This window comes from Mirounga leonina, unplaced genomic scaffold (assembly GCF_011800145.1).
Source record: "Mirounga leonina isolate KUSES-001 unplaced genomic scaffold, KU_Mleo_1.0 Mir_170, whole genome shotgun sequence".
Lineage (NCBI taxonomy): Eukaryota > Metazoa > Chordata > Mammalia > Carnivora > Phocidae > Mirounga > Mirounga leonina.
In genome coordinates, this window is record NW_023270433.1 from 23,570,264 (window position 1) to 23,594,866 (window position 24,603).

Below are 24,603 nucleotides of genomic sequence, written 5' to 3' on the forward strand. Positions count from 1 at the left end.
ATGAATGGCTGCTACCAGGGTAAAAAACCGTTGAGTGAAAGGAAGGAGCACATTCCTTTTCCTCCAGCCTTGCACTCTTCCTCTGATGTCTGCATAACGACGAGCCAGCTGACAAAGGCGGAGTTTTTCTCAGGCTCCCAGTCCCAGCATCACAAGCACTGTAGAGAAGGGTGGGTTTGGAGCCTGGAGAGAGACTGGTATTGAGCTCACTGGTTAGAAACATAGCAGCTCTACTGGGGCCTCGATTTCCTCAGTTACAAATGGGGATATACTTCCCTGTACATTTCACTGGAATGTTCTGAAGGTTAGATAAGAGGGTAGTGATGTAGGTACATATAGCATACCTTAAAAATAAAAGTTGAGAATGAGCACCCCACAAATATTTGAATTTACTAAAATAGGTATTTCCTAGAAGAAATGTGATCATCTTCAAAACTGTAGTGGTTTTGAAGCTTAGCAAGTTATAATACCTCCTCATGCTCTCCCCTACCCTCTTCTATTCAGATCATAGTAATTTTTAAAAAAAAATTTTTATATATTTTTTAATTTTTAATTTTTTTGATTTAATTTTTGCTTAATCTGGTTTCTGGGGTAGAACTTAGTGATTCGTCCCTTACATAATTTACCCAGTGCTCATAACAACAAGTGTCCTCTTTAATCCCCATCCCCCATCTAGCCCATCCCCCACCTCCCTCCCTCCATCAACCCTCAGTTTGTTCTCTGTCATAAGAGTCTCATGGCTTGTTTCCCCTCTCCCTTTTTTTCTTTTCCACCTTCCCATATGTTTATCTGTTAAGAGTGAGATTGTACGGTATTTGTCTTTCTCTGACTTATTTCCCTTAGCATAATACACTTTAGCTCTACCCATGTTATTGCAGATGGCAAGATTTCATTCTTTTTGATGGCTGAAGATCATATTAATTTCTGAGACACCAACTTTAAGAGTCTTCTGGGGAAAATGACCAGAAAATCATGTGTTTGCTTTGGTTGGTAAATTATGGTAATGGCACGTGTGCTGGATCCCGAGTCATATGGAAGTGCTTTGAGCGCACGTTGCTGCTGAGAAGGTGCCCCTGAGGGTATGCATGCTGAGCCAAGTGAAGACAAAGCAGAGGGCCTGGCATGTGCCCCCTGAGGCTTATACAAATGTGGAATTCCTGTGAAGGCTCTGGTTTTACCTTGAACACATGTGCACAGTTTGCGTTCTACACCATGATATATGCACGTATTTGTTTTAATATCAAAATTCCCACAGATCTTTTGAAGGCAAATTGATGCTCTGTGTATTCTATAACCTCTTGTACTCCTCCCCTCAGGGGATGGCTTATATTCCTTAAGATTTTCCTTTTTTGTTTTCCCCTCATCATTACCTTGTCTTCTGGAAGAAAGGAGATTTGGAGGTCTGAGTCAAGACTGGAAAAACTGGCGAAGTAAAAATCACAAAGGAAAAGAGAATTACTGTGCTTGATACCATGAAAATGACATGCTATTTACTGCTGGTAGAAACTTGGCCTCTGGTATCTGCGGTCACCCGAAGTATGAAGTAATCTTTGCTGATCTACTTTCTACTTAGGTTCTAGGTCCCAGTTCGACTGTAAATAGTATCATGGCCTCTTATCAACACCAGAAGACTTCAGTTCCTGTTCTTGGTTAGTATTTTTGTCTCTTCAAATTATCACAGTACTCAGCAGAAGGAATATCTTTCTCTAAGTGTTGAGAAGGTCAGCGGTGTGAGGAAAGATCAGGTATTGACTACAGTTTTCCCTCAATTTTATGACTGTGTCTTTAATAAAATCGATTTAGTGCTTCTAGTGTTGGGAACCAGAGGGGTGGGGAATCCAACATGACATTAGATGTATACATTTTGAAAAGGTCACCTTGACATACACCGTCCATACAGGCACATCACAGTTGGAGTTTGAGTCTAAACAGTCCAACTTACTATATATTTTAAGGATTCTTCTGAATCATCATTTTTGGCTCTTGGCAGTTATGATTGCATCTTGGGGACATTTTCATAATCATCCTCAGGATTGACAGTATAATTTGAAAGCACATCCAAAGAATGTTGCATTTTATTTGCATTTCCTATTTAAGTTTACTGAAAATATTTTGTTTTAATTTTTGTTTGTTGGTGGGGGAGATGATTCCTGATTAGATTGCGTAGCCCTTAAAGTTCAAAACCCTAAAAACTTTCTTTTTAAATTTGGTTAGAAACTTTTGATAGATCAGTTTGGTGCCTGAGTATTTACCCTTTAGGTGGATCAATCAAGCATAGCAGCCTCTTAGCTTTCAAAAGTTAGTGGTATGTTCTAAAATAATTGGGAGTCTTTACTACTGTAATTTGCATTTTCCAGAATTTTTTCCCCCTTAAATGCTGTGCTATACTAGCATTCTGATGACATTTGAAGTAGCCTTTGGGTTTACATTAAGTTTTAAGTTTAACAGCTTATGTTGCTACCAGGAATAAATGAACTACTTCCCATCCAGTTTAGCTCTTGTATCTGGACAGTAACTATTGTATTCCTAGCTACCCTTCTTCCTGAAGGCTCACAAGCTGCTTTTGCTATCGGTCCCAACATATACTTATTTCTGAGATGCTAAAAATTCAATTTAGACCTGCGGCAGCTTGGTCATTGCTCAGTTTGTACCCTGGGCAATTCTGTTGTGATTTCCGCCCCATTTTCTGCCCTATTGGCCTGATGCTGACCTTTATGTCAAGTCTAGTCACATTTTTCCCTAGAGTATCCTGGTGGCTTTATTGAAGAGCACTTTCATTTTCCAGCTGAGCCTTAAAGACAGTATTTTGAGGCTCCTCATTATCTGAGTACATAAGTGTTACCAGTGTCCTTGTGGTTACAAGATGGCGTAGGAAAAGAGAGGTTCTCATAATCTAAAAATAGGCAGATGAACTACTGACAACGTCCCAAGCACTATTCCTCAACTGCTCCTCCCCAAGTAAGGGGAGTAGTTAAGCATACTCACACAGCCCTGCGAGTGGAATCCATGACTTGATTGATAGCCATTCTCTCTGTTTCATGTTTGCAATGCAGTATCATGCAGATCAGTTGTAAGTCTTGCAAAAATGTAGGGTTTCCTAAAATGGATTAAAGTATCATCAGAGAAGTGCTTGAATCATCATAGCTGAGTTGGGCTTGTTACAGTTGATAACAAAGTAAATGCTTCAAATGGGAATGATTTTGGCTATCAAAAGATTAAGAAAAGTCCTTGGAAAAGTGGATAAGACCTTCAAAGTATTTTTGCAAAAATAACTCTTATACTGTGAAATTCAGACATGGAAAGGTGAAGGATGTCATGCCTTGGCATACAGTTTGTCAACACAGTTACTTTCCTGCTAAAAGGCTCGTGTGTGTGTGTGTGTGTGTGTGTGTATATGGATCATATATATAGATATACTTTTGTTGGAAGTGTATTACAAATAATGCTGAGAAAAAGACATTTTTATATACACGTATTTTCTCATGTCTTTACTACCTGTATACATCTCTGCTACCACAAATCTGATTGAAAGAGGGCTCAGGTGGAGCTGTGTCTCTTCATCTCGGGGTTGTGGGTTTGAGCCCCATGTTGGGAGAAGAGATTGTTTAAAAACAAAATCTTTAAAAAAAAGTAAAGAAAGAGGGTCTGGGAGTTTTATTTAATAGTGACAGTTTTACCCCATCCATCCTCTCCTCCATTTGCTTTTTTCTAAAAGTAGGGACATTTTTATTGATCATTGTGTTTGTAGAATTTTTTTTATCATGAAAGTATTTTCTCTTCATTAACTCTGTTTACCAAATAACATGCCACCACATTTTTTTCTCTTATAATTGAGGAAAATTTTGTGGATAATGAAATGTACAGATCTTAGGTGTACAGTTTGATGAGATTTAATAATTACATATGGCCTTGTAACCACCACATCCCCTCCCATTCGAAATCTAGAACATTCTTCTACTCTGAATCACTCAGTGGGCATTTTTTTCTTCTACCCTTCAGGTGCCTGAAGTGGAAATCCCTGTTCTTGGGGCAGGGCCTCCAGGCTGTGTTTGCTCTGACTGGAGGTTGCGAGGGTAACAGGAACTTTAGCTCTCGACTGATGGTTATCTTGTAGCTGCAAAGTCCAGTCCCTAGTTTTAGCGCAGTTACTGCCTCAGCTTCCCCTAGCAAGAAAGTGTGTCTGTCACAGTTTTCCTTTCCTTTCTTCTAGATGCTGAGCTTTTTATACCCCCAAAGATCAACAAAAAGACCCAGTGGAAACTGAGCCTTCTAGAGTGACTGACGGTTTTCCTTTCACTCTCTCCTTGGGGCCTGGCTGTCGGGAACTGGGAAGAGTAAGACCATGAACTACCTTAGCAGTGTGGAGAGCAGCTCTATACAGCGGACCTAAGCAGACACCAAGCAGTTCTGCCTTATTTGGGGTATAATTTTAATTAGCAAAAGGTTAAGCTTTAACCGGTATTGCATCATTTTGTAAGAATTACTGTTCTTTTGTTTAGTGCTGTTTGAGAGCATATTTCTGGTATTTATCGTAATCAGAAGATTGGCTTTCATTCCCGGCTGCCAGTCTGATTCATTTTGGGACCTTCGACAAATCACGTAATTAATCGATTTGTGCCTCAGTTAATTGGGAATAATGTTTCATGGCGTCTACCTCAAAAGTGTGAGGAAAAGAAAATAATGTTTTTTAAATATTTTATGTTCCGGCAGGAGAGCATTATATATAAACGATGTTGGCTATTCGTGCTACCAACAATTGGTGAACTTTAATCACTTAAATGACTTCTTCACCTTGAACTAAAGCAGAATAAAAAGCTAAATATATCCTTTGAAATTCTAAGCTTTCCTTTGCTGACAGCTGTTATTTTATAATATCTTACCAGGTCCTCTGCTTCCAGTTATAACGGCATTGAGCTCCTATCACTAGTGTCCATAGGGACTATTTTTACTGCCTGTGAATTTTCTGCTAGGGATTTAGCAGTGTTAGAGCTGGAACGGATTAGAATTTCTGAAACAGTATCGTGCACATTTGGTATGGTGAACAGTGTGCACAATTGTAAGTTATTCCTTTTTTCTCCAAGTAATTGCTGCTTTTCACTAAAAGGTTTTTGTCAGTGTCAAGGCCATTTCATTTATTTTTCTTTATGGTGCTTCACTGACTTCTGTCTTTTAGTTATTTTCTCTGGAAAAAATGAGAATGTTTTCTCTTTTTGGTGAGTCTAGAAAAAGCTCAATTCATTTTGACAACAGTTATGTGGCTGATTCTTGGGTAAGGTTAAAAATTTCTTCCATGCCTCTAATACCTGAACCAGACGTTCATGACTGTACATAAACGAAAATACTCCCTCTGATCCGTGGAGTATAGATATGCCCAGAATTGTAATTAAATTTGCTCCCTAAATAGCAAAATGTTAACTATAGAATCTAGGTGTGTTTGCTTGTATAATTAAGCTTCTCTGCGTGTCTGAAAATTTTTACAAAATAATAGGAAAAAAAAAGAAGGTATTTCCTGCCTTGTAGAAATCTACTTTTTGATTTATACCCGTGATGGATTTGCTATAATTAAGTGCCCCACACTGAAAGGCTGAATGTGCTTTGTGACTACTCTTTGACCTGGGTAAATGAACATACGGCATTTTAATATATTATAGTGCTCTTGCTATGGATAATGTTACCCATGCCTGATGGATTGGAAATAGAAGTAAATGTGTCTGTTGATACTCGTGTGACTTTTCATAGATGTTCCATTTCCTTGAGATGATGTTACTGTCAATTACTCTCTATTTCCTGTGAGCAAGATGGAATTTTGTTCATTTGGAGAAGGAGCAGGCTGGAGCAGACCTTCCAGGCTGAAGGCAAAGTCACAGAAGAATTCATGGGGAAAGTGCAGTGTATGGGAAGAGGAGAAACTTCTGGAAGTGATGTATACTTAATTTTGGCGAAAGGCTTGGTCAGGGTCCTGGAAAAGAATATGTAACTCTTCCACCAGATTTGAACTCTGTCCCAAAGCAAGTTCATACTGCAGTAAGCTAAAAACCCCAGTTATTTTGTTGGTGCCATTGAGTCAGCTTTGCTCAGATGCTCCAGACATCAAGAGGGAACTTGCAGAGGACTGTCTCCTACAATCCATTTTAAATTTACACTTTAAAAAAAAACTGAGGCAGGAGGTAATGTTTTTGTTACGTTTTTATGAGTGTACCTTGGTGTAATTTTTTAGTACTGCCACGTATTTTAAAATAAATTCATTTTCCATACATGTCTACATATATATACACACACGTGTGTAGACACACAGGTTTACCTTTCAGGGGTTGTTCATAGCCATAATTGAAGAAGGTGTTTTCAAAAGTAAATACAACTAATGATTCTTAGTAATTTAAGGTTACTACAAGTTGGGGAAACAAAATCAGCTTTTTTCTGCTTCCTGTGCCTCCCCATAAACTTGTGCTTCTCTAGAAGCACCACCTGAACAAGCCCTTAAGAGTTTCTGGCTATTGTTTCTTGTCTGTTGTATTTATTAGTAACTGAGGTGAGGAGAATAAACATCTAAGAAGCTAGGTAACCATTAATATCCAAGAAGCTATAGACAAGTCAAAGCTAATATGGTGACATTTGGGGACACTGAATTGATTCTTGTGTCCTCTGTGATCCCTAAGCCCTTGCCTGTGCCTCACGTCCACATTAATCTTACTGGCTCTGAAGTCCCAAGGGTTTTAAGACCAACAGATATTCTCTTAGTATACAGGAAAGAACAAGGCCATGGGTCCACCCATCTTAGTGTCCTTGGACAGAGACTTTTTCTTTTAAGATTTTATTTATTTGAGAGAGAGAGTGAGCACGAGTGGGGGAAGGGGCAGAGGGAGAGGGAGAAGCAGATTCCCCGCTGAGCTGGGAGCCTGATGTGGGGCTCGATCCCTGGACTCTGGGATCATGACCTGAGCTGAAGGCAGACGCTTAACCCACTAAGCCACCCAGGCACACCTGGACAGACACATTTAATCTCACTGAATCTCGCTTTCCTCCAGCCTTGTGTACCCATTAGCACTATTGACATTTTGGGTCATATCGATAATTCTTTGTTGTAGAGAGCTACCCTGTGTATTGTAGGATGTTTAGCAATATCTCTGGCCTCTACCCACCAGATGCCAGCACTATATATCTCCCACTCCTGTTCTGATAACCAAAAACATTTTTAGACATTGTCAAGTGTCTCGTGGGGGGTCAAAATTGCCCCCTAGGCTAGGATGACTTTCATGCACTTACTAAAACTATTCATCTCTTTCTTTCTCTCTTCCGTGAAGTTGACTTTTTATCCTACAAGGGGAATTGTGTAAGGATCAAGTGAGAATTCATGGAAGTGGTTTTTTTTTAAAGATTTATTTTAGAGCGCACAGGGAGAGGGAGAGGAAGAGAGAAATTCCAGCAGACTTCACGCTAAGTATGGAGCCCAACGTGAGGCCCAGTCTTACAAGCCTAAGATCATGATCTGAGCAAGAGTCAGACACCTGACTGTGCCACCCAGGTGCTCCCATAAAAGTGTTTTGAAAAAGATATGTAGTTGTTTAGCTTTATATTGGTATTTTTTTTCTTTTCTTTCCTTTTTTTTTTGTTTTTTTGTTTTTTTTAGTTTTTTCATTTTAAAGTGCAGCAGAACATTTAGACCTCCCGTGGCCTGGAGATTTCCCTCCAGAGCCACCTCCCAGGCTTCCCCTTCATCAAGACTCACCTTTTTTGGGGATCCTTGACTTGGGGTTCATAGATACTTGGGGGATTTAAAGATAGTCTGTTTCTGTATGATTGGCTTTCTCTGTAATTCTATGTATTTTATTTTATGCATTTTAACGTATTGTTCTGAGGAGGGGTCCAAAGGCTTTAGCACCCTGCCAGTGAGATCCAAAGGTTAGGAATTAATCAAATTTTAACCTGCCCAACCGTGAATGTTCATGGACTGTTGGACAGAAACTGAGGTGAATAAGACCTTATACCTCCCTCTCAAGTCATTGTACCCAACTGCTGGGTGATCCTCTGATACTTCAGAGTAAGGTTTAGTCATCCTTGCTTAACTATAGGAACTTCAGAAGCCCTTCTGTGTGGGTCTTTATTTCTCTATTCTGGCTTGCTGGTGCCAGTCAGCCGTGCTTACCGGGCCTGGATCCAGGGTTGGGCATTTAGGTCTTTCGAGGCAGTTTAGGCAAACCTGGATACTATGAAGATGGCTCTGTAGGGCTTCTCCTGGGGATGGTAGAGATGCCATTACCTCTCCTGTGAGTGCTTGAATGCCTACCTTTAGGTGTACATGTGACTAAGAACCATGGTGAGGGACGCCTGGGTGGTGTAGTTGGTTAAGCATCCCACTCTTGGTTTCGGCTCGGGTTGTGATCTCAGGGTCGTGAGATCAAGCCCTGCTTGAGACTCTCCCTCCCCCTTGACCCCTCCCCCGCCTCCTATGCTCTCTCTTTCTCTAAAATAAATCTTAAAAAAAAAAAGACTTTGGGGCTCCTGTATAAAATAAGTCTACAAGATAATTCTAGTTAGCTCTTGTGATCACCTCCCAGAGGCCAGATACTAATATTTCAGTGTTTATCTCTGTTTTTTACATCAGCTATGTGAAGTAGGCCTTTGAATTCAATTTTATAGGTAAGTAGACTCAGGCCGTACAGTTAGGTGGTAGTGAAATAGGGTTCTAAATCAGAGTTCAAAGCCCATTTCTTTCCACTGTTTGATGCTGCTCCCTGCCAATGTTCAGGTGCCGAGGTTTAGAGACAGGCAGAGAATGTATTGGGGACTAAAAAAAATCTGTGTTCCATTTACAAAACTGGCCCTATAAGACTACCTACAGAACATGCTGGGCCCTGGAAGGGCTTCTCTGATCTTGAGGGACTGAGTGTTCCTTCTGGCTCCTCAGTTGGGTTAGAATGATCAGCGTAGGGCAGGTTCCTGCAAACCATTAGCCCCAGAACTGGCAGCCTCTATCCTGTGCCCATCCCAAATTCCAGCCGTATATCCTACAGGTTGATGGGGAATCCAGTCTAGTGGGTGATGAGCCGCTGAAGAGTTGCCCCCTCAGACCCACACATACACCTTGCTCATTACATGCCAGATTTCAACAGCCGGTCACTATGATGGCTTGATAAAAGAGCTGGCATTGAGACATAAGCTCCTGTTGGAACTAAAAGAAAGTACAGTTTAAGCAGGGATCAGACAGCTTCGTCAGCTCTTTACAAGCCTTCCTGAAGCATGAAATGTACTCCACTGCTTTGTGGGAGACTGAACCGTTATAGCAGACTTCCTGTTGTTGGTCAAAAGGAATGTTCTATATGCCCTAACAGCACTGACTCTGTAATCTGTCTTCCTCACGCTCCCCTTCTGAGCAGATTTAACAGTGCGATAGTTCCTAAAACGGGGAATACAAAAAAGGGACAGAATAACTTTAGAGCTAGTTTTTCCCAAGAACGTGTAAGCAAGCAACACATACATGCCTTTGTTGTTTCACGCACCCCCCGACTTTTGTTTGGCACATGCTGCATATATGAACTTGCTCTTATTAAGTCAGGAAATAGAGAAACACACTGTGGAGGGAACACGAGGATTGTTTACTACTACAGGAGCAAACTTGTGGACTCAGCTCCCTATGTGTTGGGTGGGTGCTCACCCAGCAAAGCTGCCTCATGGCAACCATGCTTGGTCAAAGTTCAGAAGCACCTTCTGTAGAGGAAGAAAGGCCCGTGCTCCTCGTACTCAAAGCGGTGGACCCACAGGGGCTGGAAGCCCTGAAGCGATGCCAGGATGGAGCCACCTGTCCACACTGCAGTGTCCCTTTCGGGCAGCACGTTTACCTGCGGGTTGTCATTGGGACACATGGTGCTCAGCTCCTTCTGCATCCGGTTAGGGAAACCACTGAGCATAGTGCTCCCCCCGCAGAGCAGGATGTTCCCCATGAGATCCCGTTTGAGGGCAATGTCACACTTGTGAAGGCAGGACACGGTCTGAGTGTGGAGCCCCAGCTGCATGGACTTGATCAGAGAAGGCTTAAAGAACATCTCTGAGCAGAGGAACCTTTCCTGGCACAGGTTTATCTCCTGCCCATCAGGCAGAGTGTACTGGATTGTATGCTCAGTGGCTGGGACTTTCTTCTCTTCGATGGGGTCCAGGGCCACAAAGCAGCATTTCTTCTTGATGTCCTCAACAATGCCTATCTGGTCCTCGGTGAAGTGTTTCCCCGAATTATTCATCAGGTCCATCAAATAGGCTGTCAGGTCAGAGCCCGCATAGTCCAGGCGTCCGGTGATGCTGGGCAAAGGATAACCCTCATAGATGGGGACCACATAGGACACGCCGTGGCCGACCTCCACCACCAGGCCAGAGGTCCTCCCGTAGGAGTACATGGACAGGCGGGATTGGTAGGCGATGTGCATTGCAGGAGTGCTGAAGGTTTCAAACAGCATTTCAGCGTACTTCTCTCTGTTGGTGTGCGGGCTCAGGGGTGGGTCTGAAACCAAGACTGCGTGCTCCTCTGGGGCGATCTTCATCTCTTGATGGAAGAGATATTCCCAGATATCCTGCACTGTGTCCCAGTCCACGATGATGCCATGTCGCAGAGGATTAATTAGCTTGAGACGAACCGCTGGGTTAATGAGCTCCTGCCCCACGAATGTCTCCTTGCGATTGTCCCCAGTTTTGGCCGTCTCCATGTAGGGCTTGCCCACTGTTGATGAGATGGTATGGGTGGGTTTCGGCAGCCCGGCAAAGCCACATTTGCAGGAGCCAGTGCCTAGGTCCACGACCACTGCTTTGGTCACCTCTTGCTTGGGTTTCTTGACCATCGTTGATTGAGTAGGTTCTTCTGGCTCTGAACGTTTACAGCGGACCCACACTGCCCGCTTCGCTGGTCCATCTTTTAAGGAGGCAGTCTGGAGGACGTGTGTCTGTAGGGGGGCCTGTTCACCCACGTTCTTGGCAGGCCCATCCCCGATGATTGATGCCTGGGGAGCCCACATGCTATCAAGAGCCATTTTGCTCTCAGAAAGTTCCTCAATCCCACCGGCTTCAAGGCCTGAAAGGCTTATTTCAGAGGGCAACTTGAGAATTTCTCCAATGATGACATCACTGATTGTGACATAATCTGGTGACCCGGGGCTTTCTAGATACTGGGAACTTGTGTCCCATGTTAGGGTGGATTTGGGGTAGTGTTTTGGAAGTCACTTAACCTTCTTCTAGATTTTGTAATAAACGTGATTTAAGCAATCAGTTATTTATTGAGTGCTTGCTATGTGTAAGGCAGCTGGGAATAAAAAAGCTATGGAGGGAAAAAGACAAAAATCTCTGCCCTTGTAGAGTTTACACTCTAGTCAGTGGGGGCTGGGGAGAGAGGCAGTAGCCAGAACAAACAGCTGTCAGAAAATGGTAAGGGCAAGAGAGAACAGGCAGGGAAGGGGCTTGGGGACGGTGGCCATGTTCTGTGCCTGGGCAGGGGTCCTGAGAGGGTGACACTTGCGTGCGGCCCTGAAGGAGGGGAGGGACAGTGCCAGGGGTGTATTGGTGTATCGTGTACATCGGGAGCAGCAGGTGCAGATGGTGGAGGCGCGCCTGTGACCGATGAGTGAGAAGAGGGGTCAGCAAACCAGGGCCCGCAGCCTGTTCTTGTAAATCAGCCTTTATCCGAACACAGCCATGCTCATTGACGTACTGTCTGTGGCTGCTTCTGTGGGGCAACCACAGAGTTGAGTCATTGCCACAAAGAGCGCACGGCCCTCCACGCTGACAGTGTTGATTATCAGGCCCTTTACAGGAAAAGTTTGTCGGCCCTTGAGTTAGAGGCCGAGTGGGGACAGCAAGGAAGACTACGGGAGGTGGGAGGAGGGGGTGGGGATGGCGAGCAGCCCGCATCCATCCTCTTGGGCCATGGCTAGGACTTTGGCTCTGACTCTGCATGAGGCCAGAAGGCACTGGAGACTTGGGCACAGCTGACACTGCCAGGTTGAGATTTCGGCAGGCCTGCTTGCTGCTGGAGCGACCGTGCCAAGCACTTCTGTCTCCCTTGTCCCTTCGGACAGCCCACAGAAGAATTTTTAGACGTGTATGTGTATGCACGCTCCTTCACGCAGGTCCTTGGGTCGGCGATGAAATCAGACCGGACAGAGTCGCACTGATGACAACGCTGAGGTTCTCAGGTGCATGGCTCACCCGTGCATATCCAGCCAGCGGGAGCCAAGCTCTCCCGACTGAGACTTCTTCCCCGGGGTGAGGTGTGGACATACCTCAGTGAGACCCAAAACGTGTCTCTGAGGCCATGTGGCCATCATATCACATGCCATCTCGGAAGCTAGGCACATACGGGCTGACACCTGTCCCTGTCAAGGCACCCAGGAGCCAACTTTTTGTTAGGCAGTCCCACATTTGTCATAAAAGACGCAGTTACTCCAAGGTGAGGGGGCTTTCTCCTTCAAGGAGGTTACTGGGGAGGCTCTTGGCTCCTTGGGGGGGCGGGTTGAGAGAAGAAAAGGACCAAGGCCAGTCTTGTGACCATCTGATGTCATCTCAAAGACAGTGTCAGCTTCTTGGTTCGATGGGTAGAGGATGAGTTGGCATTGAATTGTGAGAGAAGAAGAAAGTGCTTTCTCTATGCCTGGCTGCCTAAAAAATGGTGTACTTGCCTCTGCTGTTCAGTAGGGGTTCACATGGCCAACGTGGCTTGTTTGACTTCACTTCAAAAGAATGTTTATGTGATACCCAAAGGCATACTTAATGTAGAATGACCTATTTTCCCTTCTCAGCCCTCGTCTTGAATTCGGACGGATGTGCAGCTGCCTAGCACTTTTTTATTGCCCTGGATTCCTGTAAGAGCCCCTGCTCCTCTCCTGTGGCCGCTGTGGCAAATCACCACATATTCAGTAGCTTCAAACACAAATTTATTATCTACGATTCGGAGGTCAGAAGTCTACAGTCCTTCTCAGCTACAATCAAGCTATCAGCAGGGCCGCGTTCCTTCCCAAGGCTCTAGGCGATCATCTTTAGCCTTTTCCAGCTCCCTAGAGGCCGCCTACATATTCCTTGGCTCGGGGCCCCTTCATCTTCAAAGATCCGTCAGGCTTCTGCTTCTGTTGTCCTACTATTCTCTGACCTCACTCTCCTGTCCCCCTCTTATTAAGACCCTGATGATTACTTCAGGGCCACCCAGATAATGCAGGTTAACCTCCCTATCTCAAACTCCTTAACTCCTATCTGCCAAGTCCCTTTTGCCATGAAAGGTTACATTGACAGATTCCAGGGATTAAAGATGTGGACATCTTTTGGGGACCATTATTCACCCTGTCCCCTGACCTGCGCTTCCCACGTCCCTAGGACACTAAAGCCTGCCAGGCTGTGTTTCACGTGCTCCCCCCACCCCCACCAGGCTCACCCCTCCTTGGCCCTTTCTGTCAGTGTGGGTGGGAGAGGTGCTCTGTGGGCTTAAAGCCAGTGGCTCCATCTTGTCTGTAAGGCCGAAGAGCACAGGGACGCTCGGTCCACGCCGCATCCTTCAGGCTAAAGTCACTGGATGCTTTTCACTCCTTTTACTTTACCTCAGGATTTTGCATGCTTGGATGCTCTCTCTTAAGTGAAGCCCTTTTCCCTTAGCTTCTGTGTCCTCCTTTATGTTCCTTCTCTCCTCTCGGGGGTCAGGACACAGTTAATGGTATCGATGATGGGAGAATATGGAGACCATTGGCACACTGCACCCCAAACCTTCAGTGCCTGGCATGCACAAGCCCCCATACTTGTCACTAGCCATCTAAGGTACTCGTGGGCTCCCTGGGGTCTCTGGTGAGGTCCCTCCAGGTTAGAGGCGCCCTCTATTGCTCAAACACCACCCACCCTTGATTTTTGAAAGAAAGGTGAACCAGGCCCCCGTAATTTTAGCAGCTATGGGAGGGAAGAAAGAGAATCTAGTGAGGAAAATGCCAGAATACAGGGTTTCTTATGAATCACCTGGGGGTTTTTTGGTTTCGTTTTTTGAGGGAGGACGGTTTGGGGTGGAGGGCCCTATGGAAACCTAATGAATGGGCCTGTTCTAGACGACAGGCCATCTTTTTTTTTTTTTTTTGGCGGAGGCGAGGGATTCATCCTTCCCTCTCCCTCACTCTCCACAGCTAGTCTGATCACCTGATGTAAATGCGGTGTTTGAGGTGAGCGATGTCACAGGAGCAATGAGAGAAGGCCTTAAATGCTAGAGTAAGAGCTTGGGTTGAATGGGGGATAGTTGGGAAACCAACCAAGTTCTACCTTCTGAAATTCTGAAGAACGTGTTGCTCCTCTTTCACACCAGCACAGCCTGGCTTAGGTCACCTGCACGTCTTACAAGAATGTCTTCCGTGGCCTTGCCCCTCTACATCACAGCTAAACACAGATCTTTTCCCAATTTTCCCTCGGTCAGATCTGACCACCCCCTGCTTAAAGTCTTCATTTGTTCCCCGGCTGTCCTCCATGTAACCCAAGCTCTTCCTCCGAGCGTTTGAGGCCCTCCCTTGTTGGCTCCAGGAACTCTCTAGCCTCATCTATTTTCCCAAACATTTAACTACTAGAAGTTCCCACCATTCTCCCCCCGCCTCCCCAGCTTTGCTCAGGTTATGCTCTCTGCTTGGGATGCCTTCCCCTCCTCGCCACTTGACAACTACCCACATACCCTTTATTTATTTTTTAAATTTATTTTTTAAAAAGATTTTATTTATTTATTTGACAGAGAGAGACACAGCGAGAGAGGGAACACAGGCAGGGGGAGTGGGAGAGGGAGAAGCAGGCTTCCCGCCGAGCAGGGAGCCCGATGCGGGGCTCGATCCCAGGACCCTGAGATCATGACCTGAGCCGAAGGCAGACGCTTAACGACTGAGCCACCCAGGCGCCCCCCTACATACCCTTTAGTAGTTGCCTTAGGGTCACCTCTCTGAAGAACCTGCTGACTCCTTCCCTCTAGTAATCACTCCTTCCTCATGCACCTTTGTTCTCCCAATAGCCTTCCACCTACAAATTCGTCTGCATTCATTCGGTCTCCTTCCCACCCAGGCGGGACACTGCTGTGGCCAGCCTTCTGGTCTATCGCTGGCAAGCTGCCCTGGGCTGGACTGCCACCAGCCCCAGGAAATGTTGAATGAAGGGATGAGGGCACTGTTGGAGCCCTCACGCTCGAAGACCTGGTGCACTGGAGTTGAATGAACTTGAGTGAAAAGACAAACATTTCAGGAACTGTTTGCTCCTGAGCAAATCGTCTGAATTCCGAGCCTTCATTTCCTCGGCTCTGCCTATACGTCTCAGGATTCTGGGGAGTAACATATGTGAGGTTCCCGGTACAGTGCCTGGCTTCCTGTAGGGGCTCAGATCTTTCTCACCCTCTCAGTCAAGCAGCAGATGAAGAAAAGCTGTCCGGTCAGTGGACAGGGCAATAGAAGCAGGGGTGTAAGGGGCGGGTAGCTGGAAACCCGAGACCCCAGTGTGCTTGGATTTCTGAAAATGCTGGCCGCCTGCTCTGTCTTGGAGCAAAGTCGAGTGAGGTGGATGGCGGTGGGGGTGGCAGATCAAGGGCCTGCCACGGCCAAGCCCTCCCCGGGGCTGCCAGAATGGACCAGCCGTCAGTGACATCACAATCCTGAGGGGTTGCCGAGGCACTGCTGGAGGGGGACCGTCTTATTTCTCCCCACGGAGCTCTAGGATGTGGATGTGAGAAAGGTGAGCCAAGAAGGAAGATGGCAACGAGGAGCAGCCCTAGCCCCATGCCTCTGGGCACGGCTCAGGGTGACCCCGGAGAGGCAGGAACACTGCCAGGTCCCGATGCTGGCATCCGGGACACGTGTTCGGCAGCTCAGCTGAAGATGAAGCCCAGGAAGGTGCGCAAGATCAAGGCCCTCATCATCGACCTGGGCTCCCAGTACTGTAAGTGTGGCTACGCGGGCGAGCCGAGGCCCACCTACTTCATCTCCTCCACTGTGGGCAAGCACTGCTCTGAGGCGGCGGATGCTGGTGACACTCGCAAGGAGACCTACGTGGGCCACGAGCTGCTCAACACGGAGGCGCCCCTGAAGCTGGTGAACCCGCTCAAGTACGGCATCGTGGTGGACTGGGACTGCGTCCAGAGCATCTGGGAGTACGTCTTCCACACAGCCATGAAGATCCTCCCCGAGGAGCATGCGGTGCTGGTCTCGGACCCCCCCCCTCAGCCCCAGCAGCAACCGGGAGAAGTACGCGGAGCTCATGTTCGAGACCTTTGGCATCCCTGCCATGCATGTGACGTCCCAGTCGCTGCTGTCCATCTACTCCTACGGCAAGACCTCGGGCCTGGTGGTGGAGAGCGGGCACGGCGTCTCGCATGTGGTGCCCATCTCGGAGGGCGACGTGCTGCCGGGCCTGACGGGCCGAGCCGACTACGCTGGGAGCGACCTCACCAACTACCTGCTGCAGCTGCTCAACGAGGCCGGCCACAAGTTCACGGACGACCACCTGCACATCATCGAGCACATCAAGAAGAAGTGCTGCTACTCGGCACTCCTGCCCGAGCAGGAGCTCGGCCTGTGCCTGGAGGAGATGCGCGTGGACTACGAGCTCCCCGACGGCAAGCTCATCACCATTGGCCGGGAGCGCTTCCAGTGCGCCGAGATGCTCTTCAAGCCCACCCTGGTGGGCAGCAACCAGCCGGGCCTCCCCGCGCTCGCGGCCGCCTGCCTGGAGCGCTGCCAGGCGGCGGGCTTCGAGGAGGAGATGGCGGCCAACGTGCTGCTGTGCGGTGGCTGCACCATGCTGGATGGCTTCCCCGAGCGCTTCCAGAGGGAGCTGAGCCTCCTCTGCCCCGGGGCCAGCCCTGCGGTGTCTGCTGCTGCGGAGCGGAAGACCTCCGTGTGGACCGGCGGCTCCATCCTGGCCTCCCTGCAGGCCTTCCAGCAGCTCTGGGTCAGCAAGGAAGAGTTCGAGGAGCGGGGCAGTGCGGCCGTCTACGGCAAGTGCTGAGCGGCGGGGCCCTGACAGGCGGGGCCTGGTGGGCAGGCGGCCTGCGACCGCTCTACGCATCCACAGAAGTTCGCATAAAGCCTCCCCGTGCAGTCGTCTGGTCCAGTCTGGGTTTCTTGCTCTCGTCCCGCAGCCGGGGGAGGCGGGCGATGTGGGCGGAGCCATCTCCGCTCCTTTTGCTCGGCTGGGTCCGCAGTACCGGGAGGGCTGGGGAGGGTGCGCTGTGGCTCAGCCCCCATCGCGAGGGGGACATCCCAGGACCCGGAGTGCTGTTAGCTCCCCCGAGCTCGAAACCCAGCCCAGCAGGCAGATCGCTTGCTCGCGCGGACCAAGAGGCAAACGAAGCCCCCTGTTAAGTGGTGCGTGGGCGACTTAGCCAGGGGCCAGACTCCTGTTTCTTGCCCTGGTGGTCCCACATCTTCCCACTGCTGCTCCTTGCTGGATCTCCCCAGGCGCTCTCACTAACCGCCCCCGCCCCCCCAACCGGCCCTTTTCAAAGGTGTAGCCCATGCGTGTGCGTCCTCTGATTGTGAGCAGCCATTTCTGCCTCTTCTGGGCCCTACCCCTTCCAACCCCGGCCAGACTGAGCTGTTGCTGCGCTGGCAAAGCCAAGCCACCGAGTCCAGAGGATGCCAGAGGATGCCAGAGGAAACCGGAAAGCCCTTTGGAAATCACGTGATTCTCTCCCTGCAGGAGAGACGCAGGGAACTGGAGGACCGGGAGGGAGGGGCCTAGTCTTCTGAGCCAGGCCATGATTATTTCCAAAAGCGTAGACATGGTTGCTCTAGGGGGTGGGCTGCTGTAACAAAAGACCACAGACCAGGTGGCTTCTAAACAACAGAAATTTATTTCTGGAGGCTGGGAATCCAAGATCAGGTTGCTAGCATGGCTGGGTTCTGGTGAAAGCCCTCTTCTGGGTTCTGGTTGCACGCACCGTGCTGTGTTCTCACAGGGCGGAAGGGATAGGGAACGAGGCCTTTAACAGAGGCACTAATCCCATTCATGAGGGCTGCCCTTATGACCCAGTCACTTCTCAAAAGCCCCACCTCATACCGTTACCTAGGGCACTAGGCTCTCAACATGTGAATTGACCACGGGGACCAGTAGGGGTCGGGGTGGGACATTCAGTCTGTAGTGGTTCTGAATGGTTAGCAGCCATGACCAGAATGTGACCCTTCCCTCGGGATCACACACAGCTAGTGGGGGATTCGGTGGTCACCCATGTTGGTAAGGAGACGAGTCCGGAGCTGTGTTTCTGGGGGTGGGAAGGTGGAGGTGGTCCTGGAAAGCTGTAAAGAGAGAAGTGCTGGGCGTGGTGGCCACTTGGTGGCTTCAGGGTAAGGGAGAAGCTGGTGAGTCCTGTGAGATTGCAGCTCAGGGATGACCGTCTGCCTAGAGGAGGGTGGCTCCCGCCTCTTTGCCCAGCCCCCCCTGCTGATGGAGCCCATGGCCAAGCGTCTGCGGGGTCAGACACTGGTGAGCTGTGGGAGCTGATGGGCTCCCGAATGGTCCTGAGCTGCCTCTTACCTTAGACAGGAGTCCTGATTCGGGGCACCGGGCGAGGCTGCGTCTGTCCCGGGCCCGTGCTGGAGGCCGCGGGCTTGCGAAAGAACCAGCCGCGGTCTTTCATTGCCCAATGCCTGGCCATTAAGTCCTTCCCCATCGCCCAGAACTGGGTTTCTAGCCCAGGGTTGGAGTCCCCGTGGGGCTAGGCAGGGACCCGCGCTCTTTCCTGGGGGAGGGTTGCAGACTGGGGGCTGCAGGTCGATGGTGCCAGGAGGCACATTACCGTTTGGCCGGCACAGTGTATGCGTGTTTTCCGGAATGCGGATTCTTTCAGTGGGGCTCGCAGGCTCAGGTTGCTCCCGTTTCTCCCACCCTGATCTCTTCACGCGTACCTGCTGCTGCAGCATCTTTTGCTTAATTAGCCGGCATTCTTCTCTATTGCTCGTGCTCCAAGAACCTTTGATAAATACTAATCCTAACATCCTGATGAGCTACAGACAGGGAAACAGAGGAAAGTGCCGTGCCCCAAATCACAGGCAGTAAGCTAGGGCTACACAGAAACCCTCTTCCACATGTTGGTCTTGGAGATCTCCAAAAACCATGCCTCTTCCTCGCTCTCCATCTCTTCCTTGCTCCCCATCTCTTCCTCGCTCCCCATCTCTTCCTCGCTCCCCATCTCTTCCTTGCTCCCCATCTCTTCCTTGCTCCCCACATCCTCAGCAACTTTCCTCTCCACAGTCAACCGCCTCACTGCCTCCTCTCCTGGTCCTCTCCTCGCTAATGATAGAGGCTGTAGAAACACTTCATCCTTGACATGAATTTATCCAAGCTCATCACAGACACAACAGAAGATTTAATTTTGGCAGAGAACTACAGGTCAGTGATCTCCCTCTTAAAATGACCAACCAAACGTGCGCTTGTCTCCTCTCCCTCCTAGGACTACGTTAAAGTGATGGTAGAAGATACCAATGTTTCATCCCACTGCAAATAAGGATGGTAGAGGGATTGCAGGAGGCCCGAGATTTCTGCCTGATTCTGGAAGAAGGAAAGTGGATGCAGGGCAGGAAGTTTGCTGCCTGAGGCTTGCAAGGTGCTCGTGGTGGGTGAAGCTGGCTTCCTGTCCTGCAGGAGTTTGGGGACTTGGGAGTGCCAAGTAGGGGAGGATCTACGAGTGAAGCGTGTGAGACAAAATGGGACAGGGGAGGGGAGGGTAACGACTGGTCCCTAAGAGCACAGTCCCCCTCCCATGCGCTGCAGGTAGGGGGTGAGCAGAATGGTCAGCCTCCAGGTGGGAATTTCTCAGGCAAGAAACTGAAGAGCCCGCTCTCTGTGAAAGTGATGCTAGTACAGGGAAGAGGAGTGTATATGAAGAGCAGGTCACGAACTCCACCTGCCTCCCCTCGTTCCTCCCGGAAAGCGAGGCCACACCCGGGTCTAATATGCCCCAGGCGGAGCCGATGGCTGATGCCTCCAATTCCCCCTGAACCCTTCCCTACAACTTCCATCTTCTGCGTGGGCATCACATGTGGCCCAGGGCTATCTCCCTCTGCAGAGCCCAGGGGCGAAGCCCATCAGAGCCGCCGTCTATCTGCCTAGCTAGAGTGAGCATGTGACTCGGTGGGCCCGAGCCGAGTCACAGGCCGTTCGCTGGGGAGCTTGACGTGGGATTGGTGTGGCCTGGAACCGCCGCGGCGACGTTTGTTACCGGGAAGGAGGCCAACCTGAAGCTGAGCCAGCGGGGAGCAGCGAACTCAGACACCCGGTGCCCCGTGGCGTAGTGAGCTCAGAATGCGACCGGGCCCGGAGCGCCCTCTACCGGCGGCCTCTGTTTCCGAGAGTCGACGCACTCAGCCTGCGCGTCTGGCCCTTGGGACCGAACATTTGGCGTCCGTGTCCTTCTCGCTAGTGGATTCCTCCAGGGCAGTTTGCGGAGAGGAGGGGCTGGGGTTGGAGAGGGCTCTTGCAAGTGAAATTTTAAGACCAACACTTCATTTATTTTCCAACAAATCGGCTACTAGACGTGAAGACTTTCTCTCAAGATTTTAGAGATTTTAAGTCCTAACACGCAATGTTGAAATGCAGAAACCTGAGAGTGTCTACTGGCCAGAGTCCTATATTCTCTGGTGTAGATATTTGTCCCCGAGGTTAAAGGTGGAGCTCCTTAAGGGCAGGAACTGCCGACTTCCTTATCTTAGCTTTCTGCAAGCCCAGTGCAGGACATGACTGCCGACCGAGATAACTTACTCCCAGCCTGCAAGGTAGAAGTTACAAGTATTTCCCCCCATAGGGCCTGGAGAGGTTACAAAATCTTGTCCAAGTTCGCCTGCCTGGTAAATCAATCTTGTGCTAAATCAAGGTATTGTGATTCCAAAATGCCTCCTTGCCTTTGTCTCCTAACCTTCCTGCAAATTATCGATTTCTTTAACCAGGGAAAAAAAAATGACATAAAAACTGCCTTCAAGTAATGAACAACAAATACGATGTAATTTCATAATCAACTTGAGGTACAAAAGTTAAGAATGCCCATCTTTTAGTGAGCGAGAGACTTCTGTTGCCTGAGAGTGCCAGAGACATAAATAAGCAAGTACCAGGGTGACATCACGTGGTGAAATTCTACTCTTTAGACACAGTGAGCGGCCTGTCATCCTCACCGCCTGTCTGGGCAACCTGATCTCTTTTCCCCTAGTGGTTATTACTAAGTTTGCTGTAAGAGTTTTCTGCATAGGATTTTTTTTTTTTTTAAAGATTTTATTTATTTATTTGACAGACAGAACACAGGCAGGGGGAGCAGCAGAGGGAGAGGGAGAAGCTGACTCTCCCCTGAGCAGGGAGCCCGATGCGGGACTCAATCCCAGGACCCTGGGATCATGATCTGAGCCGAAGGCAGAGGCTTAACCCACTGAGCCACCCAGGTGCCCCAGCAATTAACTTTATTACAATACAAACTATTAATGGTGTTCTACTTGACGTTAGAGCAGGTCATGAACTGCTCTATTTTCCTGGAATGTAGTGTTTCTTAACCAGTGGGGAGAGGAAGTGTGGGCCATTGGTTATGGTGGAGCTGGCTCTTAAGATGGCCTGTGAGAGTCCATTGTTAACTATTCAGGAATTTTGCAAGTCAAATTAAATTGTTAATTTTTTTTAAGATTTTATTTATTTATTTGACAGAGACACAGCGAGAGAGGGAACACAAGCAAGGGGGGTGGGAGAGGGGAAGCAGGCTTCCCGCCGAGCAGGGATCCCGATGTGGGGCCCAATCCCAGGACCCTGGGATCATAACCTGAGCCGGAGGCAGACGCTTAACGACTGAGCCACTCAGGCACCCCTAAATTGTTAATTTGTGTTGGTGGCTTGAATTGGGCCTGGTGGGCGTATTGACCCCCCCAGAAATCAGCAGGTGTTACAAATCTGGGTCCCCCGCCCCCACCAGCACAGAGAGTTTGTTTAAAGGTGGGAGCAGGAGAGTGGGAGAGAAATGGTGGGCAGCAGAATTGTCTAGGGAGCTAGTTCCAAAAAACATTTAACAAAACTGGTGTGACCCATCCTCTTAGATTGAATCCGTAGATCTGGGAGGCACCTCGGAATCTGCAAGTGAGAAGTTCCCCCAGGTGATTCTGATAGACACTCCTCGTAAAGAAGCTGCTCAGAAGCGTGCCGGGCACATACTAAGCACAGTGTAAATGTTCAGAAGTCAGTCAGAAGCTGTGGCATAGTGTGGGGCAAGCCAAAGACGCTGGGTGTCTGAGATGCTGCTCCTCTGGGTCATAACGTTTCTTGTTACCTGTATAAGTCCCGGTCTTCCTCCAAGGAACAGCCCCATGTCCGCTCCTCTGGAAGGCATTCCCTGACATGCTGGAGCAGGGTGCTTCCTCCCTGCACCCCTTTGCACTGCTGTGGCTTTGCAGGTCTGCCTTGTTTTTTTGTTTTTTTCTTTTGGTCTTGGTGGAAGTTTTTTCCATCTTTGAGTTCTGGTGGAGGCTTGTGTCTGACATGGAGCAGGTGCCCGGTGAAAGGTATGCTGCATTTATTGTTCCTAGACTCCTTTATCTTTCTTGAGTTTTTGTTGTTCTTCCTTTCCAGAGCTCTGCAGGATCTTTAAAGAAAATATAGTTAATATAATTGGCCCTGTGGTGAACGGATGCCAAATAGACAACAGAATCTAAGAAAACACACTTAGACTAGGTTTCAAGGGGGGCTGAATAAGGAGTTGGTCTCTCGCCTCACCCTCTGCTCCATGGAAGTTGAGTGCCATGCTCAGATTCCCCCAGTGGGGGAGTGTCGGGGATCCAGTGTGAAGCTGTAACTTCATCCCCACCCAGCAGCAGTGAGGTGGAATGAAGTGGTGAGAGGTAGGGCTACCTCTGGCACTTAACCTCCCACCCCCTTCTCCTCTGCTATTAGTGGGGCCGGGTGAGGAGCTAATCTTCCACCTCCCCTTATGGCAAGTGATTTGTGGATATTGCCAAACTGATTCTAAAGTTTATAGGGAAAAACAAAAGACCCAAAATAGCCACCACAACAGCAAGGAAGAAGAAAGACAGTTTGAAGACTGACACTACCTGACTTAAAGACTTACTGTAAAACTACAGTAATCAAGACAGTGTGGTCTTGGTGAAAAAATAGACAAATAGATCAATGAAAACAATACAGAGAGCTCCAAAATAGATCCATACAAATATATAGTCAGTTGTTGGCAAAAGAGTACAAGCAATTCAATAGAGAAAGGATAATCTTTTTAGTAAATGGAGGTAGAACAATTGGAAATCTTTTTGCAAAAAAAAAAAAAATCTAGACACAGACTTAACCTTCCATAAAATTTAATTCAAAATGGATCATAGACCTAAATGCAGAACACAAACTTAACAACATAGAACTTCTAAAAGACAACATAGGAGAAAAGCTAGGTGACCTTTGGCTTGGTGATGGAATTTCAGATACAACACCAACACAATCCATGAGAGAATCTATTGAATTGATAACTTAGACTGTATAACAATGAAAAACTTCTGCTCTGTGAAAGAAACTGTTAAGAGAATAAAAGACAAGACTCAGAATGGAAGAAAATATTTGCAAAACACATATCCGATAAAGGACTTGTATTGGAAAAACTCTTAAAACACAGCAATAACAACACAATTAAAAATGGGCAAAAGATCTGAACAAACACTTCACCAAAGAAGATATACAGATGGCAAATAAGCATATGAAAAGATATGCAACCTTATATAAAAGATACAAAATGGTGCATCCACTTTGAAATGCCATCTGTCAGGGTTTTTGGTTTTTTGTTTTTAACCAAGATAAACGTATTCTTATCATATGATCTAGCAATCACACTCCTGGATATTTACCCAATTGAACTGAAAATTTACATCCACAGAAAAACCTACATACAAATACTTACAGCAGCTTTATTCATAATTGCCCAAAACTGGAGGGAACGGAGATGTCCTTAGATAGATTAATGGATAAATAGTGGTACACCTATGTAATGGAACATTATTCAATGATAAAAACTATGGACTTTAGTTAATAATAATGTGTCAGTATTGGCTCATTAATTATGAGAAATTTGCCACACTAATGCAAAATGTAATAATAGGGGAAATGTATGAGTGGATGGGGGGTGGTATATGGAAACTTTCTGTGCTACCTGCTCATTTTTCTGTAAATCTAAACCTGTTTAAAAATAATTTAGTTAAAATAATCTGTTAATTAAAAAAATCAAACAAAAGACAACTTATAAGCCAGGAGAAAATATTTGCAAACCGTATATCTAGCAAAGGACTAGTATCTATAGACGATATAAAGAATTCTCAAAACTGAACAATTAGAAACAAACAATCCAATTAAAAAATGGGCATAAGACATGAACAGACATTTCACTAGAAATGATACGCAGTTGGTAGTTAAGCACATGAAAAGATATTCATTAGGGTGAATCACTAGCCATTAGGGAAATAAATGCAAATTAAAACCACAAGAAGCATCTATCACATTGGCTTTTAAGAAAAAATTGTGTCAAAAACTTGATCACTCATGCATTGCTGATGGGAATGTAAAACAGGACAGTCACTCTAAAAAATAGTTGGGCAGGTTCTTATAAAACTAACATGCAGCTGCCAC

General features: G+C 47.5%; 3 protein-coding genes across 4 annotated transcripts in view; 2 read left to right on the forward strand and 1 right to left on the reverse strand.

Annotated features, from left to right (window-relative positions):
* Nucleotides 1–15,315, forward strand: part of ELP1 (elongator complex protein 1) — a 75,950-nt gene extending 60,635 nt beyond the window's left edge. The window contains exons 37-38 of one of the 2 annotated variants that reach the window (XM_035016124.1): nt 1,574–1,649; nt 4,211–6,250. In XM_035016124.1, coding sequence (XP_034872015.1) covers nt 1,574–1,649; nt 4,211–4,278 — 144 coding nt within the window. In that variant the 3' untranslated portion in view covers nt 4,279–6,250. Of the gene's footprint in view, nt 1–1,573; nt 1,650–4,210; nt 6,251–14,989 lie in introns of those variants that run through there. The other variant, XM_035016123.1, reaches the window with a different exon arrangement.
* On the reverse strand, nt 9,575–11,035 carry ACTL7A (actin like 7A). The gene has a single exon (XM_035016127.1). The coding sequence runs from the start codon at nt 11,010–11,012 to the stop codon at nt 9,693–9,695; it is 1,320 nt and encodes a 439-aa protein (XP_034872018.1). The 5' UTR covers nt 11,013–11,035; the 3' UTR covers nt 9,575–9,692.
* A 304-nt stretch (nt 15,316–15,619) lies between the features above and the next one.
* Nucleotides 15,620–17,166, forward strand: ACTL7B (actin like 7B). The gene is given in 2 exon segments (XM_035016128.1): nt 15,620–16,175; nt 16,177–17,166. Coding segments are annotated over 2 exon segments (1,254 nt in total). The 5' UTR covers nt 15,620–15,716; the 3' UTR covers nt 16,972–17,166.
* Nucleotides 17,167–24,603: the final 7,437 nt, after the last annotated feature.